Source organism: Nyctibius grandis, chromosome 12 (assembly GCF_013368605.1).
Source record: "Nyctibius grandis isolate bNycGra1 chromosome 12, bNycGra1.pri, whole genome shotgun sequence".
Taxonomy (NCBI): Eukaryota; Metazoa; Chordata; class Aves; order Nyctibiiformes; family Nyctibiidae; genus Nyctibius; species Nyctibius grandis.
This window is the reverse complement of record NC_090669.1, coordinates 4,272,945-4,291,204: the sequence shown is the minus strand read 5'-3', so window position 1 is coordinate 4,291,204 and position 18,260 is coordinate 4,272,945. Positions and strand designations below refer to the sequence as shown.

At 39.0% G+C, this 18,260-nt stretch overlaps 1 protein-coding gene across 3 annotated transcripts in view; it reads right to left on the bottom strand.

Moving 5' to 3' along the window:
- ESRP2 (epithelial splicing regulatory protein 2) overlaps positions 1-18,260 on the bottom strand; it is a 43,946-nt gene that overhangs the window by 13,257 nt on the left and 12,429 nt on the right. For 2 of the 3 annotated variants that reach the window (XM_068411412.1, XM_068411413.1), the window contains exons 3-13: positions 11,628-11,741; positions 9,626-9,740; positions 8,753-8,851; positions 8,577-8,631; positions 7,628-7,738; positions 6,665-6,797; positions 6,420-6,462; positions 5,589-5,890; positions 3,225-3,446; positions 1,745-1,943; positions 337-529 (exon numbers count right to left, since the gene is read on the bottom strand). In XM_068411412.1, coding sequence (XP_068267513.1) covers positions 337-529; positions 1,745-1,943; positions 3,225-3,446; positions 5,589-5,890; positions 6,420-6,462; positions 6,665-6,797; positions 7,628-7,738; positions 8,577-8,631; positions 8,753-8,851; positions 9,626-9,740; positions 11,628-11,741 — 1,586 coding nt within the window. The remainder of the gene's footprint in view (positions 1-336; positions 530-1,744; positions 1,944-3,224; positions 3,447-5,588; positions 5,891-6,419; positions 6,463-6,664; positions 6,798-7,627; positions 7,739-8,576; positions 8,632-8,752; positions 8,852-9,625; positions 9,741-11,627; positions 11,742-18,260) is intronic. The other variant, XM_068411414.1, reaches the window with a different exon arrangement.

Genomic DNA, 18,260 nt, shown 5'->3' with positions numbered 1-18,260 from the left:
AAACTAAGGGATGAGGGTAGAGGCATGTATTGACACTGCTTCTCATTTGGCCAAGAAATAGAACCGCCTTGATGACATTGCCCCAGTGCCAAAACCACTGTTAAATATTAGACCAACAGTATCACAAGATTCAAACAGAACCTACAGAAAAGCCAAACTTCATTACAAGACCACAGAGAATCAGTCAAAATGGCTACTGCCTCTGCTGATGAACATCAAGTTCCCAGGATTATCTACACCAGAAGTACAAATTTAAGAGCTGTTCACAGGTGACCACACAGTTGCCTGCTCCACTGAGATGAAATGTCAAGAGAAGCAGCTAAGTCTAGGGGTTACCTGGGATAGTAAGCTGTGTAATTCATATAAAGCTGAGCAGCCTGAGCTGGGTAGTAGGTAACAGCTGGAGGAGCAGTCGCGGAGGCCTGGGGAGTCCTGGTGGTTGGCAAGAGGGCTTGTGGCTGGTAAAGCGCTGCCTCTGCTGGGATCACAGCTGCTGTTTGGAAAGCAGCATAAGCTGGTGGAGAAAGACCTAAAAACAAACCAGGACACAGCAACAAAACCCAATCAGAATGGAGATCTCTGCATACGAAAGGAATTGTTCATGCCAATGTGATTAATACCATCTGGGCATGACTAATGAAGACTTGTGCAAAGAATGCTCTCTAGCCTCTCCCCTGGAGACCCCTGCTACCTCACCATGAATGACAACTGGGGCATTCAAAATGAGCAATCCAAAGAGTTCACAACTCCTAGAGCTGAGCAGCCTTGTCCATATGTAAATGGAAAGCAGGGAACTTCAGAGTTATTCAAAGAAAGCATAAAGCCATGTGCATAGAGAAAGCAGGCGTGCACACCAACACACCCTCTGGTCTTTCTACAGAAGTTGTACTCTGTGGGACAAAGGTATCATAACATTAGCTACACATGAGCATCCACAACTGCTGACCATGAGTCTTCATGTATAAGCCTCCCGCAACTTCAAAAAGCATCTTTAGGATATAGCAAATGGAAAAAAGAATACCCCACTAGATCACTAGTCTGATGCATTTTGATGAACAAATACCTGATTTACATAGGACCATTAAGCTTGGCTTGGTGTGCAGTCAAATTGCTTTTATATACTATATTTTTGCAGCTTTTTACTATTTTGCAAATACACATCGATATCTGCTTTGTGATTTTGTAGTGAGACTAATTAGAATGGTACAGTAAAGTTCCATTATATTTCCACAATAAGGTTCACTGTAATCTTAAATAAAAAAAAAAAATAAAAATTCCATTCAACTTCACCACTCCAGGGTCCGTTAGCATATCATCCCAGTGGGTGTTTTCCTTCAGAAATAAGCCCATAGAGTACCTTCTCAATGCTCTAAGGCAAGATAGCAAGAGCACTCATTGGCAGCTAGAATATAGAATTTCTCCCCCTTTTAAAAATCCCTCTAATTCCAAGTAGGCTTCACTACAGGCAAGTCTACCGCAGAGCTCAGAAGAACAGTACACCCATAAAAAGCAAAGTGTGCAACAATTTCACTGCTGCCCTCTACTCACCACCGAAAATACAAAAAAAATGCCTCTGATCAGTCCCATTATTGCCCAAAGGGAACAATTCCAATCTCAGCATGTGTACAGATGGATGATTATTGATCACGGCAAAACCCAAGTCAAAAGGTGAAAGGCCACAAAGCTTCAGCACCTACCACATATCAGCCTTTAGCAGCAGAGAGCAGAAGAATTGGAGACTTACATGGTAACTTACATGGCGGTGGGGATAAGCCACTACGATTTAAAGTGCCACCCATTAAAACAAAGTTCATTTCCTCTCCCGAACACTGGAATACTTCCACATAACGGTCCTTCATCATTTTTTTGTGACATTTTTGAGCCACCATAAAGGCTTTTTCAGCAGATTTCATTTGGATAAAAGCATCACCTGATGGTCGTCCCTAGGGGAGGGGGGGAAATAATCATAAATCAATCTGTTATTAAAACACCCAGAGCACAAGAAATGCAGAAAGTTCTACGATCAAATGTTTACTGAAAGTCTGTATTGTTCTTCCTCATCTGGCACCAATGACTAATAACTCAACAATTATTTTTAGGAGCAGAAAGGCAAAGACTCATGTAAGCAGCACCCAGTTTAACACAACATGACTTCCATCTTCTGCAGAAAGAAATAGAGAATAATTTAGCATGGAAACAAAGTCTGGAGGCCTCTAATCCAAATGTTGTTCAAAGTGGGGCTAACTTTCACGTTATACCAGGCCACTCATGGCCTTCTCCACTTGAAATCTGAGCATCTCCAGGGGTGGAGATTCCACAGCATCTCTGGGAACTTGTTCAGGCGTTTAATTAATTTCTCATTGTGATTTTTTTTTTTTTTCCTTTTCACCCAATTGGAATTTTCCTTGATGCAGTTTATTAACACTGTCTCTTACTCTTTTGCTGTGAAGCTCTAGGAAGAGTCTGGCTTTGCCTTCCCTATAACTACTTTTTAGGTAATAGTATAACAGTATAAAGCTCCAGACATGCTTTAGTAAAGTCCATAGCTACACTAGAAATTGATTTCCAGGTTTGATTTCCTGCAACCCGACAGACATTGCTGTATATATAAAATATTAGAAACTTAATAAAAAAGCAAAACAAATATAATGGATCTCTCTCATTTGTTTTCTTTAATACCTCAATATTTCTTTGGCTAATAGAGTTTATTTTTAACACAAAACAACAGGGGTAAAATATCCCTATGATTATGTCACTAAAATATATTCAAACCACAATTTTTAATTACAAACTTCCTTTAAAGCCTGAGAAGTCTCTAAACAAGATAGAAGTTAGAGAAACCTAATTTTTCCACAAATACCACTCAAACAACCCAGCTACCATTGAGCAGAAACCCTGAAGCTGACAGAGCAGCTATGCCATCTAACATGAGATATTTCTGTCTTGTGTATTTCAGATAGCCTCCAGGATAAAGCTATCATTAAAAGAACAAGCTTCATCCTCCCCAGTCTTAGGCATACATATACGGAAAGAAAAGAAAAGAAAGAAAAGCAAGTGTGTATGTAAAAGGGGAAGAGAAATGAGAAAAAGACAGACAAACAGAACATAATATTTTCTCAAGGTTATGGAAGACCTAAAGCACAGCCAAGAACAGGTAAGCTACCCTGACTTCTAACCCTGTTCAATAACTGGAAAGTCAGCCCTCCCATGCAAAACGCTGTTACCTGTTGGTTAAGGACCATGTGAACTCCATGGGGCTTGATATCACCTGTGGCGTCTCCCATAAAATCCAGGATGTCATCAATGCCAGCAGTGTAAGGAAGGCCTCTGAGGCGGACACAGTCACGTATGCTACCCGTGGCAATGGTATATGGTGGGGGTATGACAGGAATGATGGGAGTTGGAAGAGTGGGAATAAGAGGTGTTGACATATATCGATTAAGTACCTGTTGGCAAAAAGGCACATTGATAAGAGATTTACACATGATCTGGCTGAATACAAATGAATTCTCACAATACTATTTCACACATTTAAATAAATCCACTTCCAACATCAAGAGAAAAAAAATCTTCTTAAACCAAATTATTGTGAATAGTTTCCTGTTGGGAATTTGAAAGATTCAGACTCAGAAGGGGAGAGGGGAAGTCTAACAAATTTAATTTGCTAGACCCTAAAATCAGACCTTTCTAATCTCATTATAAAAAAGTTAAAAGCAGATTACAGTTCATTTTAGAATATCCCAAAAGGGAGTACCTGAAAACCATATTTGTGCTAATAAACCAGTATTGTCACATAGAGTTCTTCCTTAAATTAGGGTAAATTAAAAACAGTCATTGTAAAAGAACTGAGACCTGAAATAACTAATAAGTAAAAACACTAGCTTAGATTCATTCATAAAACCTGATCAGTTAAGTGAGGGTGCTTGTTTTTTTAACCTGAGTGCTCATCTCGAAGTACAGGGTTTTGGGGGGGGGGGGGCGGGGGGGGGGGGGGGTGGGGGGGGAGGGGTGTGGAGAAAAAAGAAAAATAAAAAATTAATTTTTCTTTTTTAAAAAAAAAGGTAAGAACTATAGGAGACCTTGATCTCAACATTTTATTTTCTCTTGATTCATTCCCAAATGACAAAGGGAACATAACTTGCTGTTGGGGCCTACTGCTGAAAAACATATTTAGCGATGATTATCAGAAATAAAGAAACACATTCCACTGAAAGAGGTACCAAAAGAGAAGTTATAAAGCTTTAGTTTTGTCAATAATGATTCAGCCTAGGGAGTTTGTCTCAACAAAAGCCTTTTTTCAAGAATCTACTTGTAGCACATTTCAGGCCAGAAATCTCTCTCAGTTGTGTATAGAATATTGCAATTACTTTGTATTAACACTAAGTAGAGGAGAGCTGGCTTTACCCCTTGTAATTACTCAAACAAGCAGTCTATAATTCTCTAAAAAGTCATCTCTTGCTCAAGCAGCAAAAAAATTAGGGTGTTACCCTAGACAGCTGTCATAGAGGAAGAAGTAATGACATATTGGTAGAATGTAAGTTTTATCCAGGTCTCCCTAACAAAAGTGAGAGCAAAGACTTGGTCTCTGCAACACTGTTTTTGTTCCTTAGAGAATTTAGCCTCATTCTCTTGGCAGGGGGAATCTCACCATGCCATTTCACTTAGTCTTCACAACACACATATCAGATTCTTGGCTGTTCTAATCTCTGTATCACAGTACTAAGGGGAAATGGCAGGCCTACAAGCATGGATATTCTTTCTCTTGCCCCATCCCTTCTATGGAAAAGGCTTCTAATGTCACAGTTTGAAACAGTAACTGTATTAAGTTTTTATAGCCAGTGGTTACGCAAAGACCAGATCAAATCTCATAATGGTTCCCTTTGGCATTACCAGTCTAGAAATATTCTGTATCAGACAGAAAAATGCAATACGTGGTGTTTTTCACAGGCTTGAGTTGCTGGTGCCAAAATAAAATGGTTGTACCAGTTTAAGAAGGTGATGATAGGAACTGGTGAAGGATAGGTTAAGAAGTGAAATATATTATCTTAGGAAAATAACTATTTCACTTCCTTTCACCAAAAATCAGATACATCCTGGTAATTCTTATTTTCCAACAAAGCAGTTGTAGGAAACGCTGATTCAATGCATCCAGATTCAGACTTAATGTTAGAAATTCTGTACACGGAGACCAGAATTTAAAGACAATACCGCAGATTTTCAAGAAGCATTACTACAATACTATCAATCTAGTATATTTTTAGAATTATTTTTGTGATTTCAGTCAACCTTTAAGAAGTAGAAGAAAATTATCCTATGATGTTTACTTTACAATCTGGGGGATGTTAAAAAAAAAAACCAAACAACAGCGGCAGTAAAAAAAGAAAAAAAAAAAAAACTGTGCAATTTTCCATGCCAATCAGGAAGCACATATTGCCCTTTCTAGAACTTGACATCTTTAACATAATAGACTTTCGTGGTTGTCTACAACATATTTGCGTGCAAGTGTTAGAAGAATTGTTTTAACTGTTCTTTAACTTAAACTGTTCAAAACTGTTTAAGTTTTGAGTCTCACAGCCAATAGTTACAACCTGTTGGACTTCTGCTGCTGTGCTCCTGAAGAGTTCAATGTAACGTTTTCCAAGTATTTCTTTGTGCTTTTTAAGTGCATTCTGTGCATATTCTTCACAGGAAAATAACACAAATGCATCTCCTGTGGGCCTGCCATCTGGGTACTTGACAAAAAGAAGTCCCTCTTTCCCTCCTGTGACTGGGCACTCTGGCCCCAGGAACCCCAAAACATCCTCCTGAGTAGCAGTGAATGGAAGGCCTCTCATGCGGATGATAACTTGATTCTCCTTAGACAGGAACTGGGCCACTTCGTTGGAGGTGCCTGGTAGAAAGATAACAGCATATGATCAGCCAACAACATATGGTCATGCTGGTCAGTCAGTTCCACAGGATACAGGAGCTGCAAAGCATTAAGGAGCAATACAGGAGGTAAGTAGCTAGCAACAAACCCACAGAAGACCTGAGACACTACTAACTCCCAGCAATCTATTTTGAAGTGAAAATCCCTTACCCTGAAAGTGTTTCATATTTTAATGAAATTGGAACAAAGATGAGATTAGTGTGAATTTATACAAGGTACACAATACTTCCACTGCAAAGGCTCATCTTCCTCCCAAACAGCATGACCTGTCTGTGAACGCAACAGCCCAAACGCTCACAGCTCAAATTCAACCACATGAAACCAGAACTTGACAGGGTCAAGTATTCTTGGAAGGCAAAACAGGAAAAGCTACTTCATTACCCATTTGTGTCCTCAGCAAAAAAAAAAAAAAAAAAAAAAAAAAAAAAAAAGAACTAGAACAACACTCCTAGGAACTTTAGTAATTACACTAACCTCCAGCATCACTTACCTCCTGCAATTTTTAAGAATTCTTCCCCAGTTGCTTTGTAAACCTTGAAAAGAAAAAAAAAAACCACCGCACATGAAAATTACAACATTCAACTCTAAAACACATACACTCTTTCACATATGAGAGAATTGTATTTTGGTGAAGTATTTGGCAAAAACAGAAGTGAAGTTTGTTCTCATCTAAAACTGTAGACTAAAATATTCAGGTTGCTCTCCAGAGATTTGTTTCAAGTGACTACTTTTTACCTCAATGTATCTGCTACCCATGTGATGCTTATGTCTTTCCAGTGCGAGATCTCTCTGTTCAGAATTGACAAACCGAACTAATGCCTCCCCATTTCTTCTTCCTTGAGCATTCAGACAAAGAGCCACACCACCTCTGGAGGGTAAAACCAACAAAAATAAACTTAGTTTGAATCTTTAACGCATTTAATAAACAATTGTGTAAGAATAGTAGAGAAATCAGACTTTAACACAGAGTTTACACACTGAAAAAGAAAGTGCTGCTATCCACAATTTAATTTCATTTTTAATGTAACACAATTATACTGCAGAATCTACACCAGTGAGATCTTGGATCTCATGCTGTTTACCACTTTCTCAACTTCCATGCAGACATAAATTTGCAAGCCCTTCCTATCATCTTTGGGATGCAAATTTTTGAATTTCCTCATATCTCTAAATAAAAAAAAACATTTTCTCAGTGTTGAGAATCTGGAATATATATTAAGTGACAGCCATGCTAAATTAAACTCGCTCTATATATATACACAGAGGTGTACACACATCAGTCATATGAAAATTTCTTCCAAACAGCACTTGGAGGTTTCTGAATCTGGCCTGTTTAGGAGGTATAGCAGAATGCTGAAGAGTTGGTACAAAATTAAAGTTCCTATTACATCTTGGACTCTGCCTTGATTAATGCAGTAGGAGTTTCTCCCTTTAGGCATTAGCAATAAATGAACTTATGTTGATTTTCAATTGATAAGTCTCTCTTCTTCTTCACACGCTTCAAAATTCTTTCTTGCACACCTAAGGCTGCTAAATCTGTTCAGCTATGACCGTGGGGTAGGAAGGGGCCAAGGTGGGGAAAGACAGTAGAAGCGAGGACTCTAGTGGGGGGCGTTGGAGATGTGCGTTAAACAAATGTTAAAAGAACTTGCTATTAAAGACAAAGTGATAAAGCAAGACAAATTCTTATTATCTTACTTGGCAATGTTGAGTCCTTTGAAAAATCGAGCAATATCTTGGTCTGAAGACTGCCATGGCAAACCTCTTGCACGTATTACTGTCTCACTGTCCACTGTTTCAGATTTACTACTGCACAGCAAGAAAAAAAAAAAAAAAAAAAAAAGAAGCCAAAGTAAGCTTTAATCTAGGTTTTCCATTATCTTAACAAATTTCAGTTTGCAACTAATTTAACATGTAAATCAGGAGTATATTTGCTGTTGAGACTCTTCTAATTCTGTTACTCATTTCAATAAAGAAAGGAAAGATAACCAGGATAATATTTTTATATAGACAATGCCTAAGATGCACTATGTTGTCACCACACTGCAGTTCCTTAAAAACAAAAAAAATAGGAAGACTCTCAAAGTAATAAGGAACTGTATTAATTTTATTTGAAAGATCTAACAATCCAACATAGATGGTTACAAGGCAGTCCTAAATATGAATACGATTTACCTATGCTTAAGATGTTTCATTCTACAGTTGCCACAATGGATTTGAAAACAAAGAACCATTCTGTTTCTTCTCTCCCTAAACCCAATATGCAATACAGCATATTAGACCACTCTTCAGAAACACCACGTAGTTCAGCCGCACACAGGGTGCACTAGCCATTACCCCTGTTGACTTAGGGAAAGTTCGCAAATATTTCTTCACCACTGGGTAAGATAAGTCAGCTTTGCTGCCATGCAAAACAGAAGCTAGAGAACAAAGAGCGTTTAACTTGCAGTGACTTTAAAGGGATGGACTAAAGTGCAGCATTCAACATACCAGCTGTAGTCTGTCTACACTGGACTACTGAATACACTGTTACTGTTCTCAGGAGCCAAACTACTTTCACAGTGACCGTGGGGAAATATTCACAAGCTTTCCTTGCTGTAGACAAGACTCATCTTTGGTTGTAAACAACCATGACAAGGGCACTTACCAAGGACCTGTTTCATACTTGTATTTCACAGTTTCAGGCTCAGTAAATACGTGATCTGCAACAAAACAGGAAGTTTAACTATAACCAGGGTCAGAGATTACTTAAGAATGACAGTACCACTGCCAATTCTTACAGAAAAAAGAGATTTCAGCATTCTGTATAAATAGTTCACTTACTACAACTTTCAGAGAGCATGCTGAAAATGATAGCCACCATGGTTTTCACTTGCCACACGCCAAAGTCCTCCTCCGATTCATCCGTCCCTAAGCCTAGATCTAAATAGGCAATTACAGAAAATAACAGACTTGCACAATTCTTTGTAAACAAGTCATAAGGCTTTCCTGATACTAACACAGAACTGGTAATCAAATTTACTGGTCTTGGCAGGGACACATGACCATTAGATACTTGTTACTCTGTTCAAACTGGTTAATATTCACTGTAACAGTCAACAGTCTGAAAACTATTGATAGCTTACATCATTTCAGCGTTAACAGTTAAAAAATAAAAGCTGAATAAGTTCTTATCACTTCAAACACAACTGAACTTCAATAGCATTCAGCTGGGCCACAACAATCCTCCTAAAATTTAGATGTAGGGTGTTGGGGTTTTTTTTGGTTTTGGTTTTTTGTTTGTTTGGTTTTTGGGGTTTTTTTTTGGTTTTTTTTGGTTGGTTGGTTTAAACTCAGTTCAGTCAGGATCATACAAGAGAACTATTACTATCTGCAAACAGTAGAAGCTTGCAGGCCAACTGGTGCTGAAAAGGCCCACTGACAGCTAAGCCTTTCCTTTAAGATCAAAGCAAGTGATGGTTTTCTTTAGTGGATTTACTAAATATGGTTTAGAACTCAGTGTTAGACTCAAAATGAAAAAAAAAAATTACAAGCAGAGCCACTCCCCCCAACACACATTTAAGCAAACATTCCTTCCATTTTACCTGTGAGTTTTTAAAACCCCTGTCTTAGTTTAGAAAAATAAAACCTGTAATGATTACAGAGATTAAAACCTAAGGACGCAAACTGGGTGTAAAAGCTGCAGCAAAAGGATACATTCTGCCATGGTCTTGATAGTCTGATCTTTCACGGCGGCTGAACTAGGGTAGCAAGCATGAAATTCTTTGCGCAGATCATAAAAGGAATAGAAGCAGTCTGACAGCAGGAAGTTCTACAAGGAAGGCAAAAAGTTTGTTTTGTACACAGCATTCCTTTAAATTCTGATTAATATTTTTGGACTGAATGAGGCAGTCTCAAAAATCACATAGTTGCATGTCATCAGCTTGTCTATGATAGACCAGTTTAGTTCCTTTGTAACACAGTTCAAATTCCATAGCCTTACAGAATTAGAACTCTAGATGAGCAAACCCAAACAGCTTCCGAGAGGCAGACCTGTGCAAAACAGCTAGAGAAGATGGCTGGGGAAGAAAGAAAAAAACATTAAAAAAAAAAAAAAAATCTAGGTTTTGCTGTTTTATAAATACTCCCATTTAGGACACTGCATCTTCTCCTTTGTGGCTACACTGAAAAGCAATATTGTACCAAAACATGATAACAAAGTTTAAATAAATATTGTTACCGTGTACAAAATATCTTCCAGGAACTTAAAGAGGTTTATTCATTACTGTTGTGTATTGGATAAGAACTTTAATTATAAAACATTAAACAAACGTTTAAGCAGCCTTTCACTCAGACAGTAGCTTATTTTTTCAAGGCACAAACCAAATAATTCTGGTCTAATGCACTACTTTCTCTCTCACACTCTCCAACTGCTTTAGTATATAAAAGTTTGACTCTGGTCTAGCCAAACAGCACCGACCTTTCTACCTAAAGAATTAAGAAACGTCACAAGGTAATGCTTCTTAGAATGGCAGGAATAGTGAGAGCTAAGGTCTGAGGCTTACTAACATTTAACGTGCAGGGAGAAATTAACTTTTGCAAATGAAAAAGTATTGAAGGAGAAAAAAGAAAAAAGATAAAGAAATGCAGTATTGAGAGACTCAACACTCGATCAGATCCATTCCTTGATCTGGTATGGAGAATTATTTCTTCCACAGCCTTACAGCATTTGTTTTAGTTTAGTCCATTTGTTTTGTTTTAGTCCATTTGTTTCAAGAGGGAAGTACAAGGAATTACCCACAAAAAGTACTATCATGTTTGAATGTTCAGTATCACTCCTGTTTCTTTACTTGCTTCATCCCTACATAAACACACGCTTTTCATAAAAAGTCAGTGTTATGTTTTAATATAACACAAATGCCAAACGAATGTTTGTAGAAACTCAGCAAGAGCCAATACCCTTATATAGAGAAAAAAAATACAACTGATCAGTCAGCTTCTTCCATGTCAGCAGCTCCCATTCCTGCGGGGTTCCTGCAGACCCTGCCAGGCAGGCTAACTCAAGAGCCACCACCCTGCACAAAGGCAAGATTCTTCTCCCTGTGCAAGACAGCCTGCTCTAAGCCCTTGCAGGAACTTGGAGTGGAAACTGCTGCTTCATGTGGGAGTAGCAAATAAGCTGTAGCACTACTTCCTACTGAATAAATGCAGATGGGGAACCACTGCCATTCTCCAGGGCAAGTCACTGCCTGCGTGTTTAGTCTCTACAGGACATTGACACATGGCTCCTACCAATTTCAGATCTTGGTAGAAACCCATGGCTCCCCACAGAACCTGTGGTTTAACTCAAGCCTAAACAAAGCAATAGTTCTCCATCACCTCTCCTGAGGTTAGACCTGTACCTCTGCTTCCATTTCTTGAGACAGAGAATTCAAAGTACTTGTATTGTTCCTGTTTCTATCCTGTCTTTCCTAATTTTCCTCTTCATTACGCTCATCTGAGAGTCCTCAAGTACTGTAGCTGACTTCCAAGAGCAAGCAACAAGAACTAATACTCTGCTACTCAGGGTTGAGACAGGGAGGGGATCATCTTAAATATTCTTGGAACACTATGGTTCCCAAGGTTGAATTGTGTTGCTCATCTCAAACTCGCATAAGCTGTTTTCTTTGATGTCCTTACAACACAGTGCTGCCCTTCTGCATCAGTTCTGATCTCATACCTTCTTAGATGTTTCTGGGTGGAGGACTTGTCGAATGAGTAACTGGCCATCACTGCAGAGTGTGTAAGAGCTCCTTCCAAGTACTTTCAAATCACTGGATACCAGCTGACTGAACTGAAAAATAAAGTGATAAATTTAATTCTACTGACCAATACAGATAATTCCATAAAACAATCACTCACCATTATTACAACACTTTTTTTTAAAGAAGATAAAAGAATTCAGCACTTTGTAATAGCTTTTGAAAAGAACTGATGGAGAACAGACATGGGCTCCTGATAAAGGCAGTCAAATAAACTATATGCATTTGCAGAACAGAAAATAAGAACAGCATCAGCATAGTAAAAAGAACAATTAGGACAACATGGCAGAATTAGGAGTTCATATGAAAGGTTGTGGTATTATAATGGTAATGTTAAAAATCTGAACTAATTATAATAAAAGCTATGAAAAATTTGGAAGAAAAAAAACCCTTTCAAGATCAATCACAATACTGATTTTGCAATAGTCTTTCTTCACCTATGGCACCTTTGACTTCGGTTATGTCCTTATTAATTTTTTTTTAATTATTTGAACTTCAAAAAGAAAAAAGCTACCCATCAGGATTTACTAATGTTTCAAAAGCTATATGCTAAGAAAAGCCAAACAAATTGTGGTCTAATACCTTCAAAAGTGAAATTATAAGCAAGTCAGATGCAAGCCAATGAAAGATCTTGGTAGAGATACAGTGTTACAAACACTAGCTAAAACAAAATTATTCCCTACCTGCAGGATGGATAACCCCCAACAGGTTAATTCTCAAGAGGAAAGGGCTCCATCTGTCTTGTTCAATGTTATTTTCCATCCTCATACAACAGTTTCTAGCCTTTTATTACTCCATACCAGTGTTAAATTCCTTGCTCATAATAGTCAACTAATGTATTATAGTACCTACTTGTATCAAATCAGTAAATAGTAGCTTGTTACCTAACTTTCAAGGGGACAAATATAATTATTCTAAGCTTCCCTCTTGATGCTACTCCCTCCCAGGAAAGCATCACCTCACAAACAAAGCAATAATTAACATCATGATGCAGTAGCCACCCACTGCTCTCAGCAATAGCTTCCAACTCCAAAACAACCACCCCCAAAAGGAAATTACAAGTTGACTTGAAACTCAGACAATATCTTTACGCTGTCTTTTAACCTGTGTACGGGGAAGGGAAAGAGGGTTGGGTTGTTTTATCATCCACACATGTGACATTTTACATAGTTACAGTGTCTGCTCAGGAAAGACTATGTCCTAATGATCTGATGATCCCACAGCTACACAGTATTCACTGTGTGAACAAATGTTGCAGCATCTGCGTCCCAAAGGTAAGGGTCCACAGAGAAATCATGTATTGAGCGTGATTTAGTAGGAGCAGAGACATGATTACCCAGGCTTTATTTCAAAACAACTGCTCAAACCCAATTCAGGCCCTTTTCTAGGCTTGGACAGCTAACCAGTGTTCCCCTACCATTTGGAGTTCAGAAATGCTGTAGTAGTGGCTACTACATACATACAGATGAAGAAACAAACATATCTACAAAATGAAGTTATTTAATATCAAACAGAAGACATCTGAAACATTAAGAAGGATGAAATATCCCCCCTCCCCAAATCCTTTATAATGCAATTCTTTGCTTACTACCAAAACACACAAGAAGTAACACCACCACCCCAAAAAAAAAAAAAAAAAAAAAAAAAAAAAAATCAAACAACCAACCCAGACTCTTGCAGATTCAGAAAGCCAGTTTCCTCCTGATTGCTAGTTCAGGTTGTGTTCCTACCACAAGCTGAAGTCTTGAAGAACCTGAGGCTATAAAGCAAGTCATTGTTTAAGGATGATTTAAAGTCAGAAAATTGAGATCTGAGAGTGCTCAAAATACCTCAGCTGATGTGTAAACACCAGAAAAAGAAGAAGATTCCAGAGGACTCAAAAGGAACCACTTCAGAAATGCAGTTCTGGGGACTGCCACAGTCATAGGCCAGCAACAAATACTCTCACCACAATGAGAGACATGAGGAGAATTGCCTTCTTTTCTGGTTTACGTTCTGGGCACAGTAAAGAGCAAATATTTGTAAAAAGGGATTGGAAATGGTGATAGGAATTAGCCTCCAGAAGGTGTACAGGGATTCTTGCCAAAAGGAAGCAAAGTCTTACTGATGAACAGTAATAAAACACTCCCCAAACCCTCAACTTTGTACCCTGTGCTTCTGAAGATGCACAAGAGCCCATATAAAGAGTGCAATTAGGGAGCTATTTTGATCAGACACAAGCAGAAATCCAACACACAATTTGAGGGAAACAGCAAGTGTATGCAGACTCCTGCTTTCCAAATAAAACATAAGAACTATAGTTCAAAAAGTCTTCACCAAGTTAGAAAACAAAAGGAGAAAAATGTTTGGACAAGGGAGGAAATGCTCAAGCCAAATGGTGTAAGTCAAGTTGGTAAAAATCAGGACTATTGCATTGAAATGCTCAATTTTTTTTCAGATGGTGTTCCCCACACAACGTACAGCTGAAAAGACAGATACAAAACACAGCTATCTTCAGAAGCCGCTGGTGAGAAGACATCAAGCAGAGTGAAATATTGCACAAGGACATCGATAAGCCTAATACTCCAAGTGTACTAAGGTTTAAAGAAGGCATGAGAGGCAGCATTTGTTTTTATTTTTAACTGAGCCTAAGTATTTGCACTGTATACGTATTAAATGTCAGTGATAACATTCAACATTGCAAACCCCTTTCCAATGGGACAATCGACGTGTCAAAACAATTCTCTACTTTTCTGACTAGAGGCTAGCAGCCTAAAGTGCCTTCGATAAAATGCCACAAGGCTGGCAGGCCTTGCTGCATGCTTATTTAGAAACTTCTATTTTAAAAACAGCCTTTTCCAAACTTTGGGTTGTACTGGTCCAGAAGGGGGCAAAAGGAGTGTGGGAAGAATAGTCAGGAGACATACGCAATCCCTCCTATCCAAAACAGCTCAGCTATCGCATGGGTTAACCGAGGAGAAGAATAGGGTAGTGGAGTGTGAATGGGAAGATTCACTTAAGAAAAGAGTATGGGGCAGAACAGCAAGCATAACACTGCCACAGAGGAACGACAGATATTTGAGATTAGCCAGAACTGGTTTCTTTAATCAGAGAGACGTCAGATGTGAGATGTCTCCAAATTCTGGAAAGGTTAAGAATGAAAAGCATAGCTGTGGAGCAGCTCTCGTTACAATGGATTACACTGGACCCTTAAGTCTTTCAGGCAGCAGACACAGCCTATCACATGTATCAACAGGAGTTAAAGCAACCAGTGCAGATGTGTTTATAAAGCCACATTGAAATATAAGTTAAGTAATTCAGCGTTCCTGCAGAAAAGCCATCTTCAGCCTCCTCTTTTGCACTACAAATTTCAGGCAGCATCTCAAAAAAACCCCTCGAACGAGCGTACACCCAAATGCAGCAAGCTAAGGACAAGTTAAGACCAGTGCCAGATTTACATTACATTTTTCTGTCTCACATGTTGAACAACCTGTCTACAACTCTGTCATTTCATAAATTCCATCCACAGCTCCTTCGCTCTACTAATAAAAACCATCTCAGTTATTTACCTCCTGTCATTCATCTTCATGCTGCCCTCCACAGCACTCCCCTACTTTAGCATGCAAAGCTGCCCCACCTTAAGGCTTCCTCCAACAAGCTCACACACCCTGTGTCTCCCCTGTTAATCTACTCATTTCATAGCAACAGAGTTATACAGAGTGTTAATTACCACTGTTTGCATCTTGCAACCAGCCCTCATTTCAACTGTGAGAACCACGGTGTATTGGCATCACGCTCCTCCCTTTATTACTTATTCCACCAGATCAGTCTCTCCAGTAGAGCTCTGATGAATCATTCTGTATTTAAAGGAATATGTTCAATAATTCAATACAGAGATTAAAAACTGAACAGAGAGAAAAGGAAGAATCAAACAAGCTGCTCTGTACGTTTACCTCCACGAAACCTAAAACAGTTCTTAGAGTAAAGGTGGTGAGATGGAAGGACAGAGTTTGAGCACCAGTTTGAAAAACTGGCTAGACAGGATTTTGGTCATTTAGCTGAGAGTACAAAGAGAGCGAAGAGACATGTTTCGCCAGCAGCAAAGCTGGATGAAAGCCAGGACAAGCTGCTGTGTTTTCTGCAAATGAATCCCAAGTGGCTGAAATGACACAGCCCCCTTCGTGTTGCCTTAACTATAACTGAACAAAGCTGTGGATCTTAGAGAAACAAGATTCCTCATTAAGCTCTTTCTATAGTTATGATGCACGAAGCTCTAAAATAAACCTCTGGCTATTTGGATATTCCCATTTCCCTAACTAAAAATAGCTCCCATCCTTGAGAAAGGCCACTGTATCTGTGCCTGGCATGGTAATAAAATACTGAGATAATTCAGTTGCAGAATGCATCCATGCTGTCAACTGAACCACTTCTAAAACACCAAGATACTCTGGGGGATTCTCTCTTTAATTCACCTCTGAGAAATAACAGAAAATTTGGCTGATTCTTACTCATCAGACCTCCAGCAGCTCCTAGGGTGTCTTCAAAATGGGATCCTTTGCTTTAGCAATGCACAAAGTTTCTCTGATTTGCTTCTTTTAGCCCTGCTGACCCATCACAACTAACAGCACCAGACAAGATAGAAAATTATTCACAAGGCTTCAGAATTAAAGGCATCCTTGCAATTTAACCAGGCCTGGGATGTTACACTAAAGCATAACATAAAAATCCAGAAAGCAGCTTAGCCTGTAGTCCACGCTTAAGATAGATATGCATTTATTCCCAAGCAGAAGCTAGAGACCTATTTTAGATCTCTTTTGCAAATTATTTTACCTACATAAGATACTTCCTCCGGTAATGAATTATTAGAAAAAAAAGGTGGAGGGCAGCACAGAAACCATTACAGACAGGCAGGCAGCTCTAATATACATACATATGTATCTCTGTGTACACATGCATATGATTATGTATAGAATTATATACAGTGACACAAATTCTAATACTAAAAATCTCATCAGATGAGCTGAACCTTCATGTTTGCACGTCTAACAATTCAGACTTTTAAAACGTCTTTTAGGCCTTTGGCGTCAGTCACTCTTTGCTTGTAGCATAGAGCGTGTAACAACGATCTGCCCTCTGTCAGGTAAGAGAAGCATGGAAAATAAATTACAATCTCCAAAAAGGTGTCTCTGAAGATTCTCTACTCCAAGTTCTGCTTCAGCAGGCAAAGATATTGCAGTTCTTGCCTCAAAGCCTGATTTTACGGAAAGTCCTCTACAATTTATTGCCAGAGAACACCCAAAACCAATTATATAGTCGCAGGTGCGGTTCCTGAAAGGACATCTCCAGTGGTTGAACACTGAAACAGGCTGTCCAGAGAAGTTGCAGGGTCTCCATCCTTGGAGATATTCAAGGCCCAACTGGACATGGTCCTTGGCAGCCTGCTCTAGCCAACCCTGCTTTCAGGGGCTGAACTAGATGATATCTGTAGGTCCCTTCCAACCCCAGCTATTGTGTGATTCTCTGATCTCTTTGGAGTCTGTTTTGCCTGCTCTGCAGCTACACTAAAGATCATTACATCAATGTCACCACAGTGTATACATACCAGGGGGTGTGTGTTTGGGGAAGTGTTGCCTGGGGTGGGGGGTAAGGGGAGGAAATCAAGAGGTGAGATGCAGCCAAATTTGATTAACAGAACTTTTCTGCCACCAAAACGTAAGCAAGATTGGAGCACCACTGAAAAACAAACATCCAGCAACCCTGAAGTCTCCCTTAAGACTTAAGGGCTCTAATACAGCATGAGAAATCTCAAGAGTAAAAGCCATGGGTTTGGTATACAAAGCTTGAACACACACAACATACGAACACACTCAACATGCCGTGACATGTCAACTTTGGGAAATATTTTCACTCGGACTTTGTGCCTCAGACCCTACACACATGAGGGTTTCACATTTATTTACAATACTCGCCATGGGCAGTTTTCTGCTCCTTCACTCTTCAAACCCTGGTGATAATGTCAGCCTTATCCATGCAATGGAGGAATTTAAAGCATGTCAATACTACTGGGAGGTGCACAGACTGCATTTCAGCAGTATTTACAACTATGATAACCCTTTATTGTGCTAGGTAACTTTTTAAACAGAGAATCCTATAGTAAGCCCTTGCCTTTGTTCATCTGTTAACTGCTATTCCACATGGCTGATAATGGATACATGGTGACCTTGTACTGAAATTGCTGTATGGAAAAAGAAGAAAAAAAAAAAGTGTAAGCCACAGTGCAGCCACAAGCTGCAGCTAACTTTTTTTCCCCTTCGAGCAAAATAGGAAAAATTACTGTATTTAAATACTATTCAGAAACAAATGTGAAAAAGAAATTGTGCCTTGGTTTTCTTTGCAGGGGAAACTTGCAGAAGATGACAGAGGCAGCCCAGGTCCACTCACTAGAAATGTTCAAAAACCATATTGCCAGTTTGATTTCTCCTATTAAGAGGAAAGCGATTTTTTACTCTACTGAACACTAATGTCCGAGATTATTTAGTGACTTAAGACTAGCTCGGACAGAAGCACGGTTT